We start from the raw sequence: 15846 nt of genomic DNA, 5'->3' as shown, positions 1-15846 counted from the left end.
ATGCAACCCCTCCTTTGCTCCTCTTGGTGGTGCGTGTGCAGGTTCATCATAAAGAACGCCAAAAGCACGCTTTTCCAACCTGCACTCACTCATGGTTGTTTACATCTGACCAGGTTTCGAACCAGAAATCTTGCCTCCTGCCCTGGCCCAATCTTGGGTTTCTCCTGAGCACTTGGCCGGGTCTCAGTAGCAGAGCCCTGGCACTGACCTTTCCCAACTGGCATTCCTTTCACCAAGCAAGCTTTGAGGGGGTGGGGACACTGCTGCAGCAGCAGAAACAAGGGACGCAGGCCCTCTGTGACCACGGGGTCAAGGAAAGGGCTGTGCCTCCACCCTGGGTGTCTCGAGGCGGGTGGGGGCAGCGTTTGTCATCTCTTCCAGTCTGCCACTGAGGCAGGTCCCCGCTGCGGTTCTGAGGACCGAGCCCTCCTGCCACCTCTCCTCCATCTCAGGGCCTCAGGCTGCCTGGAGAAAGGCCCGCTCGACGCCTCGTCGGCCACTTTGTTACTCTCCAGACCTTAACAAAAGCTGATGGCGGGGAGCAGAGACGGACTGCACACAGGAGTGGGGCTGGCCCCGGGGGAGAGAGACGGAGGAGATAGCTGGGCTGTGCTTAAGTCATTTATTGATTTTATTTCTAAAACCTACATAGCGCCACTTTGCCTCTTCCAGAGCTTCAAAGAACTAATTAACCGCCCGATGAGCCCACTAGGGAAATGGAGCTTGTGGGGGAAGCAACGAGGTGAAGCCAAGGTCAAAGTGGGGAGCCAGCCCCAGGGCCCCGCCCCCATCCCGACAGTTAGGGACAGAGGAAAAATCTTCCCTCTCTCCCTTTAGTCACCGGAAGCTTAGGGCTTGGTTAGGGAAACGCACTGAACTTGCCTTGTTTCTAAGGCCTCCTTAACCCCTGCAGACCTATGGCAAATCAGTACAGGCATCCTGGCCGGGGCCCAGGCACCCAGGCTGTTCCGGGTAAACAGCAGTGGCCAGCGCCAGCTTGAGGCTGGAAAGCAGCCCAGGTCAGAGTTGTCCCCACTGGCCAGGTGCCGGGGGCAGCAGGACCGTGCCGTCCCTTAGCCTCCCTGAAAGAAGGAAAGGCAGCCTGGGAAGGGCAGGCTTGACCGCGACTATGCCCAGAGACAGTGCAGCAAAGCCACCGCGGTGGCAGCTGGGTGAGGACCTCACTGCCTTGGGGAGACCTGATGTGGATTCTTCCGGTGCCACAGTGGGCACTGTCCACTGCCCTAGACATGAAAGAACAAACAGCCTAAGACCCTTTACAAAGAAGTGCTTACAAAGCCCAAGATGGGGCACTTTCTCCCGGCCGCCACCCCACCCCAAGCCTGCAGAGCTGGCAGGCTGCAAGTCACCAGCAGAGAAAGAAAAAGCCACTTGGCAGTTTTAATTTTAGCACTGTGCCTGACAGGCAGGATTAGCTAGCGTGACCTTTAGCGCTGAGGCCTCCCTAGGCCCAGAGTCTTGGTTAGGTGGCAGCTTCCAGGTCTGAATCACAACTGGAGCTCATCAAATGTGGGGGTCTAAGCCCCAGGGAAAGGCCTTCAAAGGGACAGGGACCAGGGGGATGAGGGGTGACCAGGGAGGGGGAACCTGGTTCTCAGCTATTAACTAGTAAACAAGAAGATGGTGAGGCTGCCCCCACAGACGGCCTCCACCAGCCAAGCCACACACGGGGAGGCAGGCAGGGGGCTTCCCTAATGAATGTCTCTCATTCCCCAGGGAGAAGGGGACAACTGGGGCCAGGTGCTGAATGCAGGTAACTGGTGCTGCTGCTGGTGGTGGCAGAGGAGGTTTAAGAGAAAAGAATGAAACAGACCCAGAAAACCACACTGCTCTTTTATTCAATGGAACACCCCCCTTTAACGCAGTGTTGAATCATACACCAAAAAAAAAAAGCCCAGAAAAATTTCTGCGGATAACCCAGTGAAGAAGACGCGCATTATACATCATTGTCAACATAATCACTCCATGAAGAGGAAGGGGGGGAAGGAAGCAGAACGAAAAACAAGGAGCTCAAACCCCTAGACACTGCAAAACATTCAGACGTTTGGGATTAAAATAAAATGTAAAAAGAGCCTTCCAGGAAGGAGAGGAACAAATGGCATCGAGGCAGCTGAGGCGCTCAGAGAGAATGGACCGGACTCTGTGGGCTGGCAGACGAGCCCACTGCGGCCTGGGCAGCCCCACCGACCGCCAGCACGGGTGCCAGGATGGATGTGGACTTGGGACCTGGAGATTAACCCACTACTCTACGAGGATGGCAGACACAAAACCCCACACTTAAAAAAAAAAAAAAAAACAACAAACAACTTCGGGGGTGGCTATGGCACCTTGAAAATCTCAGAACCAAAGGAACACCCCCTCCCCACTAGCCTGACATAAATGGCCAAAGCCTTTGCCTAAAACCATTTGCTCCTCTCCCCTTGGAAAGAGAAGAGCGAGGAATGGAGAAAAGGGAAAGGAATCTAATCGCAGCAGAAGACCGGGGAGAGCACCTCCTTGGACGGAGTCTGAAGAAAGGAAGAGAGAAGGAAATAACAAAGGAAAAAGAAAAAAATTAATAAAAATTTCACAATATGGAGCCAGCGTGTTCCGATTCCGTCCACAAAAATAACTCAGGCTGCTTTGCCGAACCATCCTGTCCACCAGGGGCGCTGCTGAGGCTGTCTGCCTGGAAGGGTCACCAATGGGCGCGGAAAGTCCTCACTCTCATGGCTCGGGCCATCGCCGCCGCGGGGAGGGATCCTGGCGGCCCGGTTTGGGAAGAGGCAAAGGGAGTTGGGTGAGGAGAGAAAGAAGACAAAGAAGACACTCGATGCTACGGGGCGCCAGGAGAGCCCAAGCTGGCGCCCCTACTACCACCTGCCCGTTCCCAAGCGAGTCCTCAGTCGCTTGGCCCAGCCCGGTGCGTGCACACACACACATGCGTGCACACAATCACATGCGTGCGTCCCAATGTCTGGCTCCATATGGTGAGGTTCGGCGTGTGTTTAAACGAGACCAATTCTCTCTCTATATAATATATATTTTCTTAAAAAAACCGAGTCTAGTTCTGTGGTGGAGGCGGTGGGGGAGCTGGAGGCATCCCGAAGGGCGGCATGCCCGCCACCCCCATGCCCATCATGGTGACAAAGTTAGAAGGGTCCATGGGAGGCGGAGGAGGAGGGGGTGGGGCATACATCATGCCGGCGGAACCAGGCGGCGGAGGCGGCGGAGGGGGAGGGGCCCCGGGCGGCAGAGGCGGCTGGACCCCGGGGGGCAGGGGCACCATAGTGGGGTTGCCTTGCATCTGAGGGGCTCCTGGAGAAGCTGCGGCAGCCGCCTGCTGCTGTTGCCATGGCGGGATGGACCCTGTGCCAGCGCTCGTGGTGGTAGTCGTCGTATCTGGGGTGGTAAAGAAGCCCAAGGTCACACGCGCGGGGGCACACCGCGGCTCTCTGCGGCTGCTGCCTTGGGATGGGGGGGGCGAGGGGCATCTGCTCCTTGCTTGGCATGCGGTACGGTGGTGGGGGGCGGGCGGGCGGGGCTGTCTTGGTGATGGGGAGTGGTGGGGTGGGCAGGACTACCCTGGGGTCAGCCTCGAGGTCTCTGGGCTTAACAGAGTAAGCCCTTTGTCACCAATGCCCCTGGAAGGGCTGAGGGGAAGGTACCAGACACAAGAACCGGCTCTGACATCCCTCCGCCCATCCGCCGCCACCACCGAACGGCACATTCAACCTCAAGGCCACAGCTACTCTCCCCACTGCCCGGTCCCATCCCGGCAATCTCTCAGGCCCCAGTCACAACCCTCTCCAGAGCATGCATGCACCCCTCCCTCCTGACCCCCGGGCATATGCGCAGACTCGGCCAGGCCGTGAGCGCCAGGACTTCTGGCACCCTACCTCCGGCGGCAGGCTCCCCTCCAGGCCCCGCAAACCTCTCCCCAGACACAACCACGCCGAACATCAGCTCCCCTCCAAGACCCCCAGAGGCCACAAGGCCCTTTCTGTTCACCCCCAGCAGAGACCAGAGTCTCATCCCAAGGTGTCTACCCGCCTGCGAGGTTCTTGCTCCTCTCAGCCCCGCCCCCCCGACCCACCCACCCCCACGAGCCCAAAATATTCCACTCACTTTGCTGCCATGGCAAGGGGGTACTGGAAGCCATACTGCTGCTGGGCGGAGGGGGTGGCGGAGGCTGCTGCTGCTGCTGTTGCCATGGGGGAAGAGGACCAGAGGGAGGGGGCGGGGGCTGCCCACTGGGCGGCGGCGGCGGTGGCGGCATCATGCCCATAGGCGGCGGCGGCATCATACCTGCAGGTAGGTGGAGGCGAGAGTGAGGCCTCAGGGGAGGAGAGGCTGTGGGACAGGGCCCCACTCACTCCCAGGCCTGGGGAACACCCCCCCAGTGAGCAGACCACAGGCTCCATTACCTTTTCCTTGATGCAGGCGATAGACCCCAGAGCCCACAGGCGTACTTCCCAGGTACTGATCTTGATGGAAGGAAAGAGCAGGGACTTAGCAGGACATTGGAACTGGCTGGGGAAGACACCCCCACCAAGAGCTTTCTCACTCACACAGTGTGCAATCACTACCCTCACGAAAGTAGCTCTGGAACTTTGCTCGTAAGAGGCGGGCCCGTGCCTGCCCCACAAAGCAATTCCGTCCTCAACCAGATAGAGTCTTGCTCCTTCCAGAGCCCGAGCCTTCGAGAGACACCCAGTGTAACACTAGGCCGCTTTGAGAGCTGCTTCCAGCCTGCAGCGACCTGCTGTAACCCTCGCTTATCCCAAAGCCCCAAGGGTTCTGGTCTGACACTTACTTACCCATTGGAGGAGGGCCATGGTGCCCAGGTGGGTGGGGGCCCTGGTTCATCGGTGGCGGTGGCGGCTGCATCCAAGGGGGTGGGGGTCCATTAGGGTTGTGCTGCATGGGATGTCCACCATGCCCACCTGTCAGGCTGGGTAATGGGTGTGGGAAGCTGTGGGGGCCACCTCCAGGCCCACCAGGACCACCTCCGTGCATGCCATGGTATGGCCGACTCTCTGAAGGGCCGGAACTCATCCAGGGTGGGCGGCTCTGTGTGGTGGACATGAGAGACTACGTGAGAGCATTTCCCGCCAACGTCCCTGCCTGCCCCCCCTGGTGGCAACACTGTTCTTTCGGCTATGCCACAGGACCAGAACACAAGGACAGGATCTTCCCAAAGCGACAGGTCCCCAAACCTCCTGACATCCCCAAAGAACAATGTTGCCAGCCATGTCCATCAACCTGCTCTGCCCAAAGCACCTGGCCACAGCTCCCAGTCTCTGAGGAAGAGAATGGGGGGCCAGACGGCGAGAGGCAGCCCCTGAAGCTCACCGGTGGAGGTGGGTTGTTGGCGGGAGCAGCAGGCCGAGGTGCGCTGGCCAGCGGGGTGGTGGCAGGCCCAGAGGTGGAGCCCACAGATGCCGGTACGGGCGCTTCACCCAGCTCAGCCATGAGGGACAGATACTCTTTATCCATCCGCGCTTTATCCTGAGCAGACTGAGGATCACCAGGCCTGATGGCGGGGTGGGGGACACAAAGAGAAAGGAGAAAAATACTCTTTAAGAAAGAATCATTTATCCGGAGGACTTTACACAGAGAAAAGTTCTGAGGAATTCAATCATCCTTTCCAACCCCTTCCTCAAGATAGCCTCATTCCATCTTGAGTTCCAGGCCCGGCTCTGTATGTGGGATGACCACATGTATGTCTGCCACAGCAGAGACCCCTGGGGCAAGAACAGAGGAGACAGTCCGCGCCAGACCACGGCCAGCCACGCCAGCCAGGAGAGCGCCACTTCTTCCAAATAGCAAGTTGCATCAAATTCTACACTCCCGGCTCGAAGGAAAGGGTATCTATGCCAGAGCAGCTGCCAGATCTTCCTTAACAAAGCCTTCCCTGTTTGCCACCCAAAGTGGAAAAACGCTGCCATCAAGTGTCAGTTCACAACCCGTCAAAGATCTACAGATTGCTTGGTCTTCTTAAACCAATCTTAAGCAGCAAAAGGCAGTTAATTTCACATTGAGCCACAGCGAGAACACTTCTGCCCAGAATTGAAGTTTCCAGTTCTCCAGGGCTCAAGATGAGCAATAAAATAGGGGTGTTCTACACAGGCTATTTCTAGTCATCCTCAGCTTTACATTACCCCACTCCAGACCACCCTCACAGAAAGGAAGCTTCTTTTGGGTCCACAGGTTAACAGCAACCAACCAATGTGCTACAAGAGCTGTCCTGTCCCCCACAAGCTACCAGGAAGCCCCTCCAGCCCTTTACCTTTGGAATTTGCAGTCAGAAGCAATGTGGCCAGCCCCTCCACACTTGGTACACACTGTGGTATTAGTAATGCTGCGGGTCTCTGAGCTCTGCCAGGGTCTCAAGATCCTGTTGAGAAAAAAAAAAGTCAACTCGGGGGCTACGGCCAACCTCCCTGCTTGCACAGTTCTGCAGGTCTCCATGCACTCCCCGCAAGCTGATCACACACCTGTTGTCGTCTTCCCGAAGGGTCCCGTTCAAGCGAGCCAACTCCCGAAGCTGCATCTTCCGGAGATCATTCTGGTCCTCAGGGGTCTCAATACCCTGCTTCAGGATGTTTCTTATCTAGTAGAGATGCAAGAGACAGTCATGGAAGCGCCAGGACCACCACCTAGATTTCTGGCGGGAGGCTTCCTTTCTGGCACCCTTACCTGTTCCACTGCTTTCTTCACATTTTCCATGGTATTGGCAGTCACCAGGGCATGAAGTGGCTCATCTTCTCCTGGCAACATCTGGCCATCTTTGCGCCCAACTTTCCCTTCTTTTACAGACCCTTTCCCCCGAATCATAATCTTGGCATTACACTCCTTCTCTATGTTCTTCAAGGTGTTCCCTCTGTCAGAGGCAGAAAGAACGGAGTTGTTACACCTGAGAAGCAAGTTCACAGGCCAAAGGGGACAGGGCCGGGTTGATGAGGCATTGGTAGGAAATCGTGAGAGCAGAGAATTGGATTTTCCCACCAAGAGCTCCGCGATCTCTAAGTTAAGGAGAGCCACAGCAAGCCTCAGATTTGACTTCTCTGCAGTAACATGGGGAAGTTAAGAGATTTTCTCACAGAAAGGCATGAACTCAGCCAAAGCAAACTACCAAAAATGAGACAATAAGCCACCAATGGCACCCGATTGGGCACAAGATAGACACATCTGCCAGGTTCTTAGAAATTCTGTATCCCATAGGATAGCAGTTGCTCACCTGGGCCCAATTAGCAGCCCCACAAAGTTGATTTCTGGATACTCATCTTGTGGAATCATTACTTTATCGCTCACACGTGTTGCTGGAGGTCTAAAGAAGAAAACGACTCAGATTCTGCACATTTCTTAAGCGATAACACAGATAATAATGACTATAACATAATATAATAGTGACTATAATAGTCACTATTTCTTCCAGAACTAACCAGTGGCACCACGTGTTAATTATAGGTGATCTGAAGTAAGAGGTGAGAAGTTAGTACCAAAATTGTTCCACCAGATCCCACACAAGCTGCATGTGTCCTTGTCCCAGGCGACCTAGCCCTCTGCTTACTTGTAGTCTGCAGGTGGCTTGAAATCAGGGTTGAGAGCAACCATTTCTGTGATGAGGTTATGCCGCTCCTCTTCCAGCTTTTTACGGGTGCGGAACTCGCGCGTGTTAAGCCGCTTCCCCTCGCTATTGTAGATGGGCTCAGGGGAAGGGGACCTGTGGGAAACAGACCCTCGTTACTGCTCTGCCCTCACTTCTCTCTCGTTCCCACATGGGCTATACTAAGTCTTCCCCAGCCCCTCTGCCTCTCAGCCCCTAACACAACACTCTTCGGAGGAACCGACCATAACGTGTGCTATTCAAGATCGTGTGGAATGGGGAGATGGAAGCTGGCTTAGCGTTAGGCGGACTGGGGTGTGTCTGAGAAAGGAAAAAAATGGTTTTGCTTCTAAAAGTGATGAGGGGGGGGAAAAAGTCTGTTCTTCTGGGGGAAAATCTTTGGACTGTAAATGGCAAGGACAGTATCATCCTCTGGAGTCTTCTTGCCAAATACAGATTTTCTTTCACTCGAAAAAAATTTACAACACTACAACTTTATAAACCACAGAAACCCCAAGTTTCGGTAAAATGTTAACTCTTGCAGAGCTCACGCCCTGTCAGGAAGAGTGTCTGTACCCCTACCACATAGTCACTATGAGCTCTTTAACCCAAGGCCACTGCAGCTACTTGGCCCCACAATGGAGAGAGATGGTTCAAGGCTTCGTCTCTGCTTTTCCTTCAATGGCCTGGCTGGCTGTGTCCAAGGCCCAGGAGTCAACCTGTTTTCTGGCTGTTCGAGGTTGGGGAGTCTGGGTAGAGAAAAACGTTAACGTGCTAAGGCAGCTTCTGAGAGAGGCTGCGAATGCAGATTTGGTCAAGTACTTGTCTAAGGTCTGAACCTGCAAACGGCAAGGGGGAAACCTATGATTCTCCACCAGAGTTTACAAGTCCAGAAAGCAGATTCTCTCTCTCCCTTTTTTTAAGGAGTAAAATGCTGTTGCTACAAGTAAAAAATAGTAATGATAAAATGGTCAGTTTACCACAGCTGGATTTTGCGGTAATAAAAAAAGAGAAGTTACACTCCTAGAATTCTGAGTTAAGATTACAAAAAGGACCATAGCTTGATATTCTGAATGAAAATTTAGTAGCAGCTGCAAGAAGGGAAGAGACCATGTGGATCAGGTTATTAAAAAAACATCCTGAAAGTAGTCAAGACTCCTATACCCTTGGTTTAGTTGAGAGAACCTTGCCTAGTTGGAGAGCAAGGACTGAACTCGGCTGCTCCCACTGTCTTCAGCCTAAAGGGAACCATGTCATACCACGTTACACACACGATGGAATACAAGGTCAGGTTTGTTCATGGCTATGACGGCTAAATGACACCTCCGTTTCTAACATTTGCATAAAGTGTTAGCACAATCCATTAACAGTGAACACAGGAGCAAACATCCCCAGCTCATTAGACTATCATCTTACACATTTAAGTTTATAAGAGATTTTAAAACATTTTTAACTGTGCAACTTAAGCAACATCAAAATGGTATAAAGTGGCTTAATATCGAGAATACACCTTCTTAAGAAATCATCTCATTAAGGTAAAAAACTCATGCATTTCCCTCCAACCTGGGCTCAAAAGCAAACCGATGAGGCAGTAGGGCCTCTTTCAAACTGAATACAAGGGAAAACAAAACCTCTGCTCTGGTTTTATTTCTAACATGCTTGACATTTCTAATTCCCACCCCACAGCTGTCTAAAATGAAATTAAGCGTTCCTGCCTGATCACCAAAACAAGTTTTACCAGTACCAAATTGGTCGTTTAAAGGCCTTAGAGCAGTTTAACCTCTTCCCAAATTGTGGATGTGAAAGACAAAAGCTAGTATTCTAGAGGTTAGATTGGCCCGACTTCTTCACTTCAAATAGGCATCAAACAGATCAACTAAATGCTAATCCCAGTTCTCTAGGAAGCAAAGAAGCTTTGTTAAAAATTCAACCTTTTGAGAAATTGCCTGGTAACCTGTAGACATATTATTAAAGGGAAAAAGGCCAAAAAGGCACTAAACAGTTGTGGTCTACAATCTACAATGCAAATCTTAAAAAAAAAAAAAGTCAAAAAGATATATAAACCATAACACAACCCTCCAACCAAAATCTGCAGATGAAAAAATAATAAATTTAATTAAGTAAAATTAAAGAGCCAATATGGAGAAATAAGTTAATTTGTTTCCTGGCAAAAGCAGCAGAAAGATGCATAGGTGAGTGGCTTCTAAAACCACTACATCATCTTCCTGATTTAACAACCTATTATCAGCTAACAATAGCCAAAAACACGACTTGTTAAAGCAAAGTGTTTTCAACTATGTTGCATGCACAAAGAAATTTCACCAAGAGAGGCATACTGCCCTTCTATTAAGGGGACCACATTTTAGCTGTTCAAAGACCAATTAGTCAATAAAATTCCTGTTTAAAAAGTTCATTTCCTTCAGACTTTTTACTTTTCAGAGGCGAAAAATCGTAAACTGAAATGAAATGACCACAGCTGTTTGAGGACCATACTCCCCATTAAAAAAGAAAAAAATGGTAATTTAGGGTTGGTTGCTTGCCTTCTTCCCAAAACAGGTGAGAATATTCTGGCCCCTCCCAACATCCCCAGGCAATGGCCAAGGCTGAAAATTAACTGGCAGTGAAGGAAGTTGGTTAGAAATCTCATCTATTTTAAAACCATCTCAAAACCATGAGCAGGAAAGACTGTGGCAATGAGCTGACCAGATAGCGTTTCTGGCCTGCTCAAAAATACTCTTAATCCCTGCATCGTGTACCTGTGAGAGAAACTCTATACCCTGGGTTTTCAGCCAAAGCAGGTACTGAAAAGGCTGGTTAACGGGCCACCTCACTGTCCCTATGGGTGGGTAAATCAGGTTAAGATCTACATGCTTACCAATTGGAAACCAGTTGTCCATTTTTCCGTAACTCTTTATTCTGCTAGTCATTAAGTTTCATTCCAATTTTCTAACTGACGACTGACCACATAGATTCTAATTAAACCCTAGTCCCCAGAATGGTCAGAGTACCAGTCGTCTTACTAGGATTTTATTGAACTGACACAATATGTTGCCACCAGTAAAACGTATTGAGAAAAAGGTAAAAGCGTTACTGTCAGCTGGTTAAAACTGTTTCCCAACCTGTCCTCAGGGTTAGGGGGGATGCCCAGGTCTCCTGTGCGCAGTTTACGAGTCAGGTCTTCTATCTGCAGTTGCACTGGAAGAAACCAGGTTAGGAAAGAAAAAAAAGGATGGAAAAAAGACAATGTTACCAAAAAACATCTCAAATCTCAACAACAAGCATGAAGAACTCGGAGACTTTGAAAGGGACGACTGATCAGTGACACACTGAGGCAAAAACCCCCAACCACCTATCGGCAGGAGTCCATTTACATCTATAGGTATTTTTCACTTCAAAATGGTTATCACTTAAGGAAGCAAACAGTTTGTTGGAAGAGGGGTTAGCAGTCTACTGTTCACTACAGCTAACATCAAAGCAATTCTGACGAGGTGTTCCACCTCTCCCTCCCCACCAAGGCTTGCTACACAATTGGCACCCAGAACCAAAACCACAGATGCTACCACCAGTTCCCCGTTCCCACCAAATTGCTTTGTTGAGGGCAAGACTCTTGAGAATTTAGTTTTCTTCATTAATGATTAAGCATAGCCCGAAATGAAATCCAATTAACATGGGACAAGGAAAAATATCAGTTGAACAAAGATCATTTTCATCAATACCAGGCTTAAAATTCCTTAAACAAGTAAGACATTTAATAACCAATTCAACACCTCAGAGAAGTTTGTACACACTTTCTGTACAACCAGATCCATAGTAGTAAGGATCTCCCAGTACCTGCTTTTACTCAGATTTTAGATGACAATCCATATACCTTAATCAACCAACAACCGTAAGATGCAACAAGTCTGTTTTTAGACTTGCTCCTTACGCGGGGAGTAATAAGGGTGTAGAGGATGGAAAGTGTGGGTCAAGAGAATGCGTGTGGCCCTCAGACCTTGACAAATGAGAGTGTGCATGGAAAAGAAAGACGGGGGTTTCACAAAAGCTCAGTGACCCCAGGGAAATGTTACCCAGGTGATTTCTCAAGATAGCGGGAACTGCAGAGCCAGGGCACTTCCTTCAGCGTGCTGAACACCCAGCTGTTTCCTTACCTTTGCAGTCAGTGACAGTTCCGAGCACGCATCTCTAATAAGGGCAAGACTTACTGGGTTGGGTTAAGGTTCAGTTGGCTCAAAGATAGGATTAAATGTATGTCTAACCCAAGACACCCTTTTACTTTTAGATATACCCCTACAAGGCTACACCACACACCCATTCAAACTCTGAAAAAACGAAAATCTGCATTAATAAAGAGAAAATGCTGGGGACATTCTGTACAAGGTAGTGTGTACGGTGAGGGACAGAAGATGAGGCAGACACGGGATTCCCTAAGCCTCTTTATGCCAGAAAAGTTCTCGCTTGGTAATCAAGTACTAACCTCAACAACTGAAGGGGAAAGCCACCTCCGCGGGGGCAGACAGTCTTCCTAACCCTAACGGGACTGCAGGGGGGTGGGGCCTCATCTCAGGACATGGCTGGCACTTAACCCAAAAGGTTGCTACCTTCCTTAGAGTGGCGATCTACTCTGCCTGGCCTTTCCCTCTACTTCTGATTATGGCTATAAAGTGCCCTCAGAGCAGGGTGCATTAACTCCCTCCACAGAAGGAGAACCAGAGATGTAAAAAATGACTTTGTTTTTCCCATTTTCTAAGTCTGCTTGGGTTCCTGGGGTATCATTCCACTAAGGACATCTTCACAAGGTTGCAAAGACTCAGATCCATCTAATATCAGACATAAGAAGGTGGGTGGGAGTAGATAGGAACAGTGGAAAAAGGAGAAATATTAGCACCGTGAAAAGGAGGTAGACAATTCCAACACCTCAAAATTCTCAGCCATCTAAAAAACCTAAGAAATTAAGATCCTCAAGAATAACAACATGCTGGCCTTGAAGCTTTTTATTTGTAAAGGCCACAGCCTCAGAAACCTTTGCCTTAATTTACTCCAAAGGGGTGTTGACTTGCTTCATAGGCAATGTTTATCAAGTGAATTTTTGAGACAGCTGCATAGGTACACAAATAAAGGCAAAACTTACATTAAAAATAAACCTTGTATTTAAAAAAAGGTAGTTGTGAGATTAACTTCAACTCCATTGTGGACAGTCATTCTTAATTCCTGAAATTTCTCAACAGTTAAGAGCTTTCATCCTACCACTTCATTCCATTTCCAAGCGGTATTCCTTTCCCAGCAGAGTTTTTTGAGAGTAAATACAAGAGCCCTCATTTTAAGACAGCTCTCCAAAGACCAAAACAGACAAGATGCTGAAGGGAAGGTTAAATTCAACAAAATGGTAAAAGGGGTAAACTGTAAACACACTTTCAGAACTGAGTTTTTTTTCCTCTCAGAACCTATAAAAAGTAAAAAACCGCATTTTAGGGGAAGGCAGGAATAGGAAATTCTGTGAAAGGCCATGCTGTGAAGAAGGTACCTGGTTTACAACACCTGCAGTGTTCTCCACTGGGGCCATGTCCAGAGAGGCATGAGACACTCACTTCATCAACTGGCCATGAGCAGCAGCTGAAAAGGCTGGGGGGGGGGGGGGGGAGCTGTGGCCTGGGGACTAGTCTCACCCTAAGTGGGTCCCTCTACCTTCCTGGCACTCATGGAGAACACTGCTGTTATGAACAGACCACAACAAGGAGCTGTAATGCAGGACTCAGTAAAAACTGATGGATTACGTCAAAGAAAGTACACCTGACCATACCTCATCTCAAAAAAGTAAACTTTACAATCTCAAACTTTCAACAGATAAAAACATTGCTTGGAATACACAGTAACAACCGAAAATGCATCCGGATGCAGAACGTGTATTTACCTATATAAGCTCTCTCTTGTTCCCGAGTAAGTCCAGGGGGGATAACTGTAGGCATTCCTGGAATCACTGTCTTTTGTTCCATTGTGTCTTGGTTCCAGCGGCTTCTCTTCCGCTTCTTACTTGGGAAGTCTAAAGGCAGACACAGTCCGTCAGGTCAAATAGAAACCAAGAAAGTTTACCAAGAAGTAGTTCAGGATACCTGTAACATTACACACAACCTCACCAGGCTCTGAAACTGAGACCTTGACCTGAAGTTTAAACGGCCAGAGAACAGGAGACAAACCTGAGAAGTCAGGGACACACAGCCACTACAAGGGGACCTGGATCCAAAAGGTTAACATCTCATATTTATAATTTTTATCCAGAGAAATACCGCGAAGTCTGTAAACAAGGTAACAGATCTTAACACACAGTTTCAGATAGTAAAATAACATGTTGAGAAGATATAGACTACACCATAAATGCATTAAAAACCCCAGGGGAGCCGAGAGCAGCTGAACCACCACAGACAAGTTCACAAAGCAATACTGCTGGCTCCCCCCACCTCCACCTCCCCACCAGTCACCTTCCTAAAGGGCCACAATACAACTAAATCTACAGTTACTGAGAAAGCACCATTCTTCCACAAAAATCCCTTTTTTCTTAAGTTCAGCCAAGACCAACATTCAATGTTCCTGGCCAGATGGACACAACGTCTGAACTTCTGGTTGACAGAGAACAGGCGATGCAATAGGAGCAAAATCCTCCTTCCCCGATACATAGGCCGAAACTCCCTACACACTTGGTACACACAAGTCCTTCTACTTCCCAAAGGGAAAGCCCCAGCAATCACGAGGGGGAGGCGGGCCAGACTTCTCTAGGGGAATTGAAAGGAGATTAGGAAAAAATCGGAATTCCCTTCCCCAAAAACGAGCGGCAGAAGATCGGACCGAACCATCCCCTGAAGCCGTCCCCCCCTCCGGTTCTCTGATCTGAAAACCCTGCCTTACTGCAGAGGCAGAGGAGCCACTCTTGGTACTTTCTTCCCCTCCCGACCCCCCTACAACCAGGAAGGGGATGCTCCACGTCATCAGTTGAGCCTTTCACGCCCTGACACGCACCCCCAGCACCCCGTCCACCCACTCGAGCCCCTCCACGAACGGCTGGCGAGGAACAGGGGGACCCCCAGCTCTTAGGCCCGCCAAGCCCGGCAGCCACACTGCGCATGCGCACAGCAAGCCTCCTCCAGCCCCGTACTCCCCTCCCCCCGCGCGCGTGCGCACTCGCGGTCCAAGCCCCAGGCCGCGCGCCCCGTGGCGCCTCCGCCCCGGCCTCCCCGTGCGCGCGCGCGCCCCTGCCGCGTGCAGCCGCCGTCGCGCTACCGCGCGCCCCTCAGCCGGCCGGGCCCGTCCGCGCGACGCCTCTCGCGCTCTTTCGGCCCGACTCACGTCCGCCGCCGCCGGCCGGGCCGTCCTGACGCGGCGGCGGGTACGCGGAGCCCGCGAAGGGCGGCGGCGACGCCGCGGGGAGGAAGGCCGCGCTCAAGGCCCCGGCCGAGCCCGCGGGCAGGAAGGCGACGGCCGGGGCCCAGCAGCCCCGCCCAAGGCCCCGGCTCGAAGCCCCTTTTGGGCCCGGGAAGGGGAGGGAGGGCGGGGGTGCCGAGCTTACCCAGCGGCGTGGCGTTCGCTCCGGTCGCCATGGTGCCCCCGGGGACTGGCACCGGCGGCTCCTTCGCGGCGGCGGCGGCTCCTTCGCGAATCTTCCGGGGGGAGGGGACCCGACTGCGCTGCCGCGGAGCGCGCGGAGCCCGTCCTCTCACGCGGCGGGCGGCGGCGGCGGCGGCGGCGGCGGCGCGAGACGCACAAAGAGGGAGGAGAGAGGGCGCCGCGGGGGCGGGCCGGGGGCGGCGGGGCCGGGGCCGGGATTGGGCCGGGCCGAGGCAAGGGGTCGGAGTCGGCGGCCTCCGATTGGCGGAGTCTTAGCCCTCCTCGGTGCGCGCTGGGATTGGCCGGACCGTTAGGCCAGGCGAGGAAATGGCGGCCGAGCGCGGCGAACGGGGAGGTGTCGAGGCGCGCACTTCGTTTGTTACTGCGCGGATTGAGCTCGGAGTCCGGAGAGGAGAGGAGGGGGTGGGGCCGACTCTGTGACGTCGGGGCCAAGAGCGCTCTCATTGGCTGAAGTTGATGGAGTCAATCAAGCTCAGTTGCGTCGTACTGGCATGGGATTGGCTGTCGCTGGTTGGCTTCTTTTTCTCCACCCCTCCCCCGGAGAGCAGTCTCGCTGGGATTAAGCGAGAGGTCGCGGCGGAAAAGGCCCGGCCGAGCGGGATTGAGGGCGGGGGAGGAGT

At 51.8% G+C, this 15846-nt stretch overlaps 1 protein-coding gene across 8 annotated transcripts; it reads right to left on the bottom strand.

Annotated features, from left to right (window-relative positions):
• Positions 1-1837: 1837 nt before the first annotated feature.
• SF1 (splicing factor 1) lies at positions 1838-15607 on the bottom strand. 8 transcript variants are annotated; one of them, XM_046643429.1, is made up of 13 exons: positions 15168-15599; positions 13521-13649; positions 10732-10807; positions 7577-7729; positions 7244-7333; positions 6703-6886; positions 6501-6616; positions 6293-6400; positions 5356-5536; positions 4817-5094; positions 4428-4487; positions 4129-4308; positions 1838-2763 (listed from the first exon to the last, which is right to left on the bottom strand). In XM_046643429.1, exons 1-13 carry the CDS (start codon positions 15196-15198, stop codon positions 2634-2636), a joined length of 1716 nt encoding a protein of 571 aa, XP_046499385.1. In that variant the 5' UTR covers positions 15199-15599; the 3' UTR covers positions 1838-2633. The 8 variants fall into 8 exon arrangements, with proteins under 8 accessions (XP_046499385.1, XP_046499386.1, XP_046499387.1 ...); XM_046643430.1 differs by having other exon boundaries at positions 4428-4482; positions 4821-5094; XM_046643431.1 differs by having other exon boundaries at positions 4821-5094; positions 15168-15595.
• Positions 15608-15846: the final 239 nt, after the last annotated feature.

Source organism: Equus quagga, chromosome 17, assembly GCF_021613505.1.
Source record: "Equus quagga isolate Etosha38 chromosome 17, UCLA_HA_Equagga_1.0, whole genome shotgun sequence".
Classification (NCBI taxonomy): domain Eukaryota; kingdom Metazoa; phylum Chordata; class Mammalia; order Perissodactyla; family Equidae; genus Equus; species Equus quagga.
The sequence above is the reverse complement of the archived record's forward strand: the minus strand, read 5'-3'. Positions and strand labels throughout refer to the sequence as shown.